The sequence below is a fragment of the Castanea sativa genome, chromosome 10 (assembly GCF_040712315.1).
Source record: "Castanea sativa cultivar Marrone di Chiusa Pesio chromosome 10, ASM4071231v1".
In the NCBI taxonomy this organism is placed as follows: domain Eukaryota; kingdom Viridiplantae; phylum Streptophyta; class Magnoliopsida; order Fagales; family Fagaceae; genus Castanea; species Castanea sativa.
The window spans coordinates 21,190,714-21,201,673 of NC_134022.1; the positions used below are offsets into that span (position 1 = coordinate 21,190,714).

General features: G+C 34.2%; 1 protein-coding gene across 2 annotated transcripts; it reads left to right on the plus strand.

Annotated features, from left to right (window-relative positions):
* Positions 1-694: 694 nt before the first annotated feature.
* Positions 695-8,020, plus strand: LOC142613008 (uncharacterized). Of its 2 annotated transcripts, none has more exons than XM_075785188.1 (5): positions 695-1,069; positions 2,278-2,458; positions 4,008-4,425; positions 5,784-5,864; positions 7,367-8,020. In XM_075785188.1, the coding sequence occupies exons 1-5, from the start codon at positions 986-988 to the stop codon at positions 7,866-7,868; spliced, it is 1,266 nt and encodes a 421-aa protein (XP_075641303.1). In that variant the 5' UTR covers positions 695-985; the 3' UTR covers positions 7,869-8,020. The 2 variants fall into 2 exon arrangements, with proteins under 2 accessions (XP_075641303.1, XP_075641302.1); XM_075785187.1 differs by having other exon boundaries at positions 848-1,069; positions 2,275-2,458.
* Positions 8,021-10,960: the final 2,940 nt, after the last annotated feature.

The window sequence follows — 10,960 nt, forward strand, 5'->3', positions numbered from 1 at the left end:
TTGGATACTACTTATTTTGCTGAAACTGAAAACTTATTACTGAAAGTATTGTAGATAAGAGAGATGTTACGTTCACAACATTTTTACAACAAATCACAGGTGGTTAGTTGTTGTTGGTTCAAATTTAAAACTAACACTAGGATTACTATTTTACCCCAACAATAACAACTAGTAACAACCTACCATTTAAGATTTGTTGTAAAACTGTTGTGAAAATGTTGTGGACATATCATTTCTCTTGTAGATAAAGGTAAAAGTTAGTTAAAATAGTATAGTGGGACCTATAAATAGTACAAAAAGTGCAATAAAGCCCATAAATAGTAGCAAAAGTAAGCTGAATAGTAAAATAATTTTAATTTTTCAGTCGGTCCAAACTGAGGTTAAAGGTCCGTTTGGTACATGTATTTAAAAACTGAAAATTATTGTTTAAAAACATTTGTGGAAATACGTGTTGATGAAAAAGTGTGTAAAAATACGTGTAAAATTGTTTAAAAACTGAAAATTGTTGTTTGAAAATACAAACCAAACAGCCCTAAATTACTCTATTCATAGGTGGCCCCACAATGACTTATCCAACGGTCAAGATGAGGCAAATCCTGGAGTAAGTAAGGACCACCGAGGAAAACTCAAGAAAAGCTCTCAATTCGTAGAGTCCAAGAAGAAACAAAACTACAAAGTACTAAGACGTAACTTTAAAATGTCCACTTGTGGTAGTCCAACCTGTAATCTAGACTCTAAGGCCGTGTGTGGCACAGATTCTAAGTTCAGAAAATTCTTGATCAAATTATTGGATCAGAAAAATCCAATCTTTTACATTTTTTATTATTATCTGTTTTATAATTTTGACTGCCACCCAAAAGACCAAGTTGTGATTTGTCATATTGAGGCCTAGGGGATGGATAAGTTTATGGACGTGTGAGAAAGGCACATAAGGGGAGAGATTTGGTTTCAGGAACTTGTTTTCTGAACTGGGTTTCGCTTAGGTATGGTTGTTGAGCTTTGTCTTATGGCTTCTCATGGGTACCCTTCTGGGCTTGTTTTGCACCAAGAACAAAGCAGAGTCTTTAAGGTAAAGCGCAAGTTTTATTTTTAATCTTAATTATATGTTTCTGGGTTTGTTTGCTATGTTACTTATTTGATACTGGGTTTATTGTAGTGGCAGTAGGAATTGGCTGATTAGCATGCTTATTAGTTGATTTTAATGGGTTTGGGGATCTGGGTTATTGAAATATGTGCTAATACTAAGAGGGTTTTCTTGGGATTAATGTTTTAATGATTGTTTGATATGTTTTATGTATGTTCAGAGTAGAGCTTGGCTTATTGGGCTTATATATATGTTGCAATTCTATGTGAAATTTACTGGGTTTTAGATCTTCAAGTGGTTTAGGTTGTATACCTATACGACAGTTTGCTGGTTTTGACTTTTGAATTTTAATGGGATCCTGCTTGAGTCTTTTGTACCGATTTATTTCGAATTGATCAATAGCTTTCACATGCTTGAGAATAAATAGTAATAACTGGCCCAAGTGTATATTTATAACTTAATTTTTTTGTTTCTTTGTGGTATGCGTTTTTGATGGATGTTCAAATAACAATTTCAATAGAGCACATGCTTTAGTGCATTCGATGCTAATTAAAGTTTATTGTTAACTTAATTTTAAGACAACTGGAGAATCAATTACTTTCATGGTCTTATTATGCTAGTAGCTTGTGTGGAACTGTCAATTCACATGGTTAAATTATAAGTGAGATAATTAATAGCTGGTTAAGTATTCATTTTTGATGATTTAAGAACTCCTATTTCACATATAATTCACTTATTTAGTACTAACATGAAGAGAGAAGCTCCCCCACCCCCCTCCCACTTATGTGAACTATGCTACCGGAATCTGGTGTTCTTAAAAGTTGGTTTCATATTGCTTAATGCCTGACTATCTATCATTTGGTTGTTAGTAGTTTTGAAATCTGAGATCTTGAGTTTTAACTAAATTGCTATTCTTGTCTTGTTACATTAATTATTTTCATTTGGAATTCCATGTCTTCAGTTGTTTTGTTTGTTATTGCCATTATATACAATATCTAGGTCCTAGTTGTTGTGGTTCATTTACTAGGACAAAAAGTTTTTGTGGTTGCTCCATTTAGTATTTGCTTGATGGTTGCATTGACATGTTTGCTTTTAACAGCCTGGTTAGTAAATGAAACTACAAAATGATCCTGTCCCATAGTTGGTTGTTTGCTTTGAAAACTGAACTTTTTTTTTGTCATGTTTCAAAGCAGGATTCTCAACCTCTTTTGCCAAGTTGTGGAGTTAGACACGAGTTAATTAGATCAAGATCACTTACTTTGAGGCCACATCAGTGTGAGGATCCATGGAAATCCATAAGTGGGTCATCTGAGTCTAATCAGTTTGTCCATATTGACTCGACAGTTAAAAGGCCTGTGCTCATTGACGTACAAGGTTTGCAGATATATATTAGATGCAATTGTTGTTTGAAGATCGTTGCCCTTTATTTTTTTTTGAGAAGTGAAGATCATTGCCCTTTATTGACATAATCCTTTTAAATTATCACTCCCCCCTTTTTCAAGTGAATTTTCATACTTTAAAAGTATGAACGTATGGTGGGAAGAAAAGGAAGGAAATTATTTGATTTGGTAGGAAATTGACAAAGATTTGGAGTTTATTGTGAAGAAGGAGATAGTGGGAAGTTAAGTGATAAACAACAAAGCAAAAATGTAGGAGATGAATTTGTTGTTTATAAATTCTTGTATTTAAATTTTTTTTTATTATATAATTTTAACATCCTTATTTATTTATTTTTAGTAGAGATAAAATTCAAAAGATGAGACCAAGTTTGGCTACCCTCTTTGTAGTAGTATAGTTTAATCAAGGGATGTTTGAAGATGTATGAATGAAACTAGTAAATTGTGCTTTCTATCGGTTTCATTTCTCCTTTGACTGCATTATCTAATTTCTCATTTAGTGGTAGCATGTAAAAGGAACATGTTTGGTAGACCTCCTTCCATCAAATTCTGAAGGTAGAATATCTTTCAATTTATACCTTAAAGCAAATTTAATTTGCCAGCATTCCCTTTTCAGTCATTCCCATCTTATTTAAGGTGTTATTATCAACTTTGTCTTAATGATAATGGATTTCTTCATCATTCTATTTCTCTTCTTATAATGAGACCCCTCTTTCTTGCTAGTTTACACTAGTGAATATGTTAAGAGGGTTATTGGTGTTGATCACTCTCTTGTTATGGTATCATCAATTATGGTGGCAGTGATGACAAAATTGTTCCTTTTTAGTTTTTACTTTTTGTATAAAATTTTCCTAGAAATCCTGTTTTTAAAATCACAATCTTTGTTGACAGATTTCTCATTGTCAGAATCTGTGTCAAATGCAACCTTAGAGATTTAGGGCACATTTGTTACTGTTGTTTAAATAACAGTTTGCAGCATTCAGACAACATTATACGTATTTTCACACATTTTTTCACCCACATGTATTTCCAAAAAATACAAACAACGTTGCTAGAAATCTCCTACCAAACAGGCCAATAGTACTTATGAATGTTCCCTGGTCTTTTGATGGCATCTCAATCTTTTTTTTTTAATTGTATTTTTCATTTGGGCGTATTAACTGGACCATTGGATTCTGATATGGACTGTGTCTAGGTTAGTGTTCTTGTGCATGTGCTTGAAATTGTTGATGTGTGTTTGTGTGAAAATAAGCACTAGTGGAGCAAGGGAATGACTCCAGTGGTTAAAGATAAGCAAATAGCTAAATATATTATGATCAAGAAAGGTGTGTCTGATTTTTTAAATGAGGTTGATTATAAAGGTATGGAAACGGGGGTAGTTGGTAATATAGTCTTTTAACACGTCTTTCGTCTTTTTATAGGATGACATGCAGAATGATTCACACTGCTTATTACTTTTTTTTGCTTCTCTGTATATTTGCATTATGCTGGATATGTATTTAATTGCCTTGGTTTTTTGAATTCAGATGACCACCCAGACTCAATACTATTTAGCTTTGGAATTGCTGAGCAATGCACAAAACATGACAAAATCCTGAAGTTCCTTATGTCCAGACCAAGTGAAGCAGAGAGAAGTGGAATAGATGTGTCTTTACTGTCTGACCTGATGGGGTTACAAGCATTGAAAACTGATGCATATCAACAGCCATTTGGTCCTTCTCTTATCTACCCAAGTGGCCAACTCCATGCCCCAAAGCCTATACTGGACTTTGTGAGAGATTTGGCCAGTAGTTCAAAAATTGTAGTTCAGCCAGATGGACGAGTCATATTCACAGATACAGGGAAGGAGGTCAATGATCTACTTTCAGTTGTTGCCGAGTTCTATGTATCAAGAAACTCATCCAAGTGTGGACAGCTGCCTATGCTGGTTCCACACTATAGTAGGTATGGATGCTTAGACCTGTCTTGATACAACAAAAATTATAACATGTATAACATAATTTTCATCTGTAGCTGTATGTTTAAATTTTGTGAAGGGTTATCTTGTTCCTTCAATCTTTTAACCCCCCACCCCCCCTCGGGATAAGGTACCTAACTAAATTTTACCTTGAGTGTTCTTTGAACATTTTTCTGGATCAGATGACTATTTTCGGTTAGTTTAGCTTATGGCATTGATTAATTAATTTGATTTCTTAAATCTCCTGACAGCCTCTTGATTGGATAGATCTCATATAATGACATCATCAACATCTGGTATAATAACCTCACCACTTGGCTTGAATATTGTGATTTTTGTTTTAATTCCTGTCATTTTGTAAAAGACTTTGACCTGACCCCACTTTTGCTCATTAGGCATTGATTAGAGTTTCAATTTTGATGTACACAACTTTGGGATTACACTTTATGTTGCTAAACCAATGACTTGTTGAATGGAATAAATTGTTGAAATATGATGACTGAGTAGTGATTCAGCTCTTGCTCAATTAGAAACTCTTCCCCTTATAAGTTCAAGGGGGAGGGTGAGGTCATGGGTTTAATGATGGAAATTGTCAATAGTTCAATTGGTTCTTCCTCCTCCCATAATAATAGTATGGAAGGTGAGGTTGTGGGTTCCAGACCCACTGGTTGTGTGTATAACTTACCAATAAAAAAAATTCAATGATGGAAATTACTGCATGAATTATGTCATGCTTGAATCTGTTCTAGTTTGCATCAATGTTCGCTGATTAGGAGTTGTGAAGTCAGAGTTGTCTGGGACTTCTTTGCATTCTACCTTCCTCTCCAAACCCTGATTTATTACATCTCCTAGTTTATATCGGCTTTTTACTGAATAATATGCTATCAGAACTCCTTGCTATTGGTACTTCCCTCCAGCCCAATATATGTCTTGTTTTGATATGGTGTGAGTAGTAATACAAAGGTAAAATATACCGACTCCCTAGATGTCCCTTACATTATATTAGAGATGGGACTGCTTTTAAGATGAATCTTATTTGCTTTACAAGAAAATGGTAGGGATGATACGTGAAATTGAATAAGTAAGAACTTTCACTTTTAGAAAGTAACATGTAATTTGGGACATTCTAAAAAAGAAACCGAGACATTTAAAATTTAAATAAGGATGGAGGGAATATATCATTGGATGAACTTAAGATGTTGCATTAAAATTGACAACGTTGAATATCCTTTTTAATTTGTTCAATGAACTTAAGATGTTGCTTCAAAATTGACAGCAACAAATATTCTTTATTATTTTCTATCTATATTTATACCAACCATTTGCTGTTATCACTGTTTTAAAGATTGGACAGCTATGAAGCAGTGGCCAATGTTCCTGGATCTTCTATGAAGCCTCAAGCTATAACTGTAGCTCCTTTGAAGAGGTATATGACAACGTTTACTTTCTGAAAATTTATATTTTGCTCAGTTTTTAACATTGACTTGGGTAGTGATTATGTATGAAAAAATAAGAAAATATTCTAAAAGATTTCCCACACAAATACCGCAAAGTTATTTCTTTGAACTGATTTGGTTTAAGTTGAGAATGCCTTGATGCAAGAGGAAGACTAGAAAGACTTTGTGTGGTGGTGGTGAGACATGTCATGATTGCTTTTGGTATGAAAATACACTTTAGATAAAGGTCGTAAGAAGCTAATTCAATGGCTTAAAAAATCTTTGTAGCCAACCTTAGTAGTAGGGATTCAAGGCTTTGTGAGTTCAGAAAACTAGGCGGAGATCCTAAATTAATTCAAAAGTTCAACTCTAGAAGAAATCATGTCCTGGATCTGGTATTATGACCTCTATCTAGCGTGGTCAAATGACCAATAGAAGCTCAACATGTTGGCTATGAAAGGAGTGGGCCCTCCGTATATGTCTGTTTCCTTAAATTAAAATGAAACTGCAAATGGGTATTTTCATCTTATTTGAATACTTCCTTTTCAAACCCTTCTTCTATTTTGTTTGTTTTTTTAAACCATGGAAGAACGTCATTAAAATTAACCTAGTGACATCAACAATAGATGTTATTTGGGATCTACTTGTCACCTAGTAGGGGAGGATTTCCTATGTGGTTGATATTAGGATCCCCTCCATTTGTTTTATAATGGAGAGAAATCATTTCACAGTGAAAATTAAATTTTCACAAATCTATTGATGCACATGGTGTTACATTATTTTATCATTTTTTACTAGGGGAATATGATTTTAAATGACATAGCACTATGTACATGTTTAAATTTGTAAAAAAATTAAATTTTCACCATAAAATGGAACCTTTTCATTGCAAAGCAAATGGAGAAGATCCCGATCCATGTGGTGGTAGGGCCTCCATTATCTTAATGTTGACATAATGCTCATATAGGGGGATCTGCATGAGTGGTCTGCATTCATGATGATGGTATTTCATATTTCCATATTGATGCATTCACTACTGTTAATCTATACTATTATTTAAAGGGCTTACCCTGTTTGGACCGGATTTTTTTTGCTCTAAAATACCCCTACATTCCTATGTTTAGGTAGAGACAAAACTAAAGGACAATCTGGTAAAAATACAACCCTAACTTCCACTAAAACATTGTCTAAAAAATAGGGTCACTCTTCTATTGATTTTCAAATTTATTTATCTACTTATAAATTAGATTCTCAAAAAAAAAAATTATATATATATATATATATATAATAAAAAACAGAGATTTTTTTTTTGCTACCACCACTAAAAAAACAAAAGAAAGCCGATGCTAGTTTAATATTACATTTCTCCCAAATCCAAAATCTTCGGTTCTAATTGACTTTTTGGTGGGCACGCACCAACTGTTTTCCAGAAATTCCTTGCTTAAATTTTAACCTTTTATATAATGTATATGGCATGTCACATTCTTAACAGTCCCGAGAAATTAAAGGTCAAGCCATCAAAAAAGAAGAAGAATAGTAGGAAAGTAGGCAGAGAGAGGGACCTCTACAAGAAGAACTACTTCCATGCGTGTGAGTGCCTTCTATCGTTAATGGCTCACAAGAGGTACCATGGGAAAACGGCAATCCTTTCCCTGAAGAAGTCTGGCCCCGAGCTTCCTGAGCTGCTGACTCAATTTTCTGTTGGAATTGCTGGGACCGGCCTTGCTGTACTTTTCAATGTCATCTGTAAAGTAGCTTGTGGGAGGGTACCCTTCTGTGCATCTAAGCTCTTTAGCACTGGTGTTGGTTTTGGGCTGGTTTGGCTCTCATGGGCGGTGAATAAATTGAGAGACACAATTGTGTATATTAGTAAGAATGCAAGCAAGTTGGGTTTGAAGGAAGAGGAAATGGTGAGGCAAGTGGACAAAAGTATGCGTGAGATTTACTTCAGAGCAGCGGCTTTGATGGCTGTGGCAGTACTTAAGTTAGTATGATGGTTTGGAGAACACTTCAATAAGGGGATAACTATAATTGTAAATGCCATTGTGAAGTTGGGTGGTCGGCTTATTCTTATCTTATTGTGCTTGACTGACTTTAGTTATCATTAGCATTAAGTCAGCCCGTTCACCAGTCAGCTAGTTCTTGCAGAAGTTGATATGTGACTAATATAATGTTAGAATTAGGAGGGTTACATTGATAAATCCTGTAGCATAAGTAGTGTAAATCTTGATATAAGCTTTTGTGTATGGAATTTAAGACATTATACAGTTTTGTGTGCGGAATTAAGAGCCTTTAAAAAAACCATAGCTCTTTTTAATTTATATCAATACCTATATATATATATATATATATACACACACACACACACATGGATGGATATATACTGAGCTTATAAAAACTTAAATAGATAGACACCGTTCTCACTGTGTTAGCACCCAAAGCCACCTACACCTATTGATGCTTTTCAAAACAGATTCAAAGAACTTACATGGAGTTGTCCAGTTGCTATTGGTACCACCCTAATGTGGACAAGGAGAAAGTATCTATCGTTAAATATAAACCAAGTCGGTCATGTAAGAAGCTAATGATTGAATTCAAATGTGATTTAATTTTATATGCCTTTGTCATAGTTAGTGACTCAGTTTCACTAACCTCCTGCATAATATTCACTAGTATTCATGTGACAAACTACAATAGATTCTCTCTCTCTCTCTCTCTCTCCTGGTGAACTCTCCTTGCTTTTGACCCACCGATTATTCTAAGGCATATTCAGCTTGCTGTGAGGAACGAGGAGGGAGTTGAGCAAGCTTATGGGGTCTGTGACTATTGCTAATGGTGGTGTTTTTCCTAATATTCACCAGACTATGTTGCCCAAGAAGGCTGGGAAAGGAAAGGGTGATGATATTTTGGGTTTGCCTCTCAGGAATTTTAGTGTCTCTTTGGGTATGTAGTTGGTAGTTGTGAAACTGGAGTTGTTGTTGGATTTGTTTCTTTTAATGGGTTATGGGTATGATAGCTTCGTAATGAAGTAGCTTTTTGTTGTGTAAAGCTTGTTTGAAATGGTAATGTAATTTTGGTTTCTAGTTTTAGATTTCAATTAATTGTCTTTCGTGAATGGTAATTTGTCTTAGAATTTGGAACTTTTGGGAATCTAAAATTCAATCAAGGATTCAAGCGTATCATTGAATTGGAATTTCAAATGGAATGCATTTTGAATTTGGAGTAAGAATTTGGGTTAATAATTTAAATAATTTTGTAAAATGTTTGCAATTACCTTTAATTCCGTGACAAATTTGGTGCCATGAGTATGTAATTGGTGACTCTGTAACTGTTTCTATGACAAATTTGAGCGGTAACTGGTAGGATTGTGGTGGGATTCAAATCCAATTCTAGAATTGTAAACTCTATTGGGTATTGGTGGAACCCATTAGAGTTTTTGATACTTATATGCTTGGAAGCAGGAACATAAACACAGATACGTATATCAATTAATTATTATTATTATTATTATTATTAAAAAACAGTAATAGATAATTAAGTGAATTACTGGCTATTCAATGATGTATAATTTTTTCCTATAAAAAAAGAGAGAAAATGATGTATAATTTTTATAAAAAAAAATGATGCATAATTAATTATTTTTAGCGAGGATACGTTAGGAACACGCAAACAGTAATATCCAAAGCGTGGTATCAGATCAGATGCATGTTTGGACTTTGGTGTTCAATGAAATAGGATTTTCGGGCAACAGTTTTTTGGGGGAAAAAAAAAAGAAAAGAAAAAAAAAGGAAGGACTTTCTGGTATTGAATGAAAAAATTGGCGACACCTATTTTGTGTTGATTTGTGCAAAAACGGAGGAGACCTAGAAGAGAATAAACAAAAAATTCTAGGATTTTGGAGGAAAATATTTATGTTGTAAGGAAAAAAAAAAAACTTTTCCACAAGTAAAACTACTTGCGTCGCAAGTAGGCCAAAATAGGCAAAAATAAAACTATTAAATTGGATACCAAGCAAAAACCCTAGGTTCCAGACATGCAATCCTATAAATATATACTTAAAATAAATATACGTCTCGGCTGGTTTGTTCAAATTTATTCAAATCTTAAGAGAAGGCTAATGGGGGGAATGTGCATACTAGCGGTGTGAGGGGCATCTATGTAGTAAGTTAGGCAACGTTTGAAAGAATAAAGGAAACTAACATTTTGAGTTTTTGAAACTCGAGATCCACATTAAAACTCGAGTCTCAAAGACTCGCTTTGTGCTCGCTGAGATGGACAAAAATGCCACCTAAATCTCGAGTCTTAAAAACTCGTTTTGCGCAAAATAAAAATCGAGTCTTTAAGACTCGATTTTCTTAGGCAAAAAGTTCTTATCAACGCGTAGAACTCGAGTCTATAAGACTCGAGTTCCACTGGACAAAATAATAAAAACTCAACACTTAGCCCATATTATATAACACACGCTCACAGAGAAACCCAAAAACAGAGCATCCTCAGTAGTCTCTCAGCCTCACTAACTCTCACCCTCACTAACTCTCACTCACCCATAACTCTCACACCACATTGCCTCTCACTCTCACAAAACCACATTGTTCACTCTCACTGCTCTTCCCTTTCAGCAAATTTATATCTCAGGTAAGGGTTTGCATAATTTGATTGTCATTGTAGTTGGGTATGTTGTCTATGGGTGTGGGTTAAAGAGTTTGACTATTTAGTTTGTAGATAGTTAACATAACTTAGTTAATTTACCAATATTGTGAATTATAGAACTTTGTTTTGTTAGTGTTAATTTTTTGAGTATTTATTTGCATAGTTTTTGTTATCAAAATTTTATTCATCATTTCTAGGTTTTTATTTTTATCATGATCTTACAAGTTTTTTTGACTTTATTTATCATTGTTTTGGGTATGAAATGGGTAGTGAATGAATGTAATGGATGGGTATGTAATCATGCTCCTCCACCCACCTAATTCTTTTAGAACCCTTTTAGGCATTATAGGTCACCACACAATGGAGTAATAGATAATTCCGTCTCTCCATCCACTAGGATTAGAAGGTTTACATCTTGGCCTTTAGATATTAATGG

Bases quoted from the DNA above. Each gene is read 5' to 3' on its own strand.
- LOC142613008 (XM_075785187.1), top strand. From the start codon at position 986: ATGGTTGTTGAGCTTTGTCTTATGGCTTCTCATGGGTACCCTTCTGGG. The intron at 2,459-4,007 runs GTTTGCAGATAT...TTTTGAATTCAG, and splicing joins TGTGCTCATTGACGTACAAG to ATGACCACCCAGACTCAATA. The intron at 5,865-7,366 runs GTATATGACAAC...CATTCTTAACAG, and splicing joins ACTGTAGCTCCTTTGAAGAG to TCCCGAGAAATTAAAGGTCA.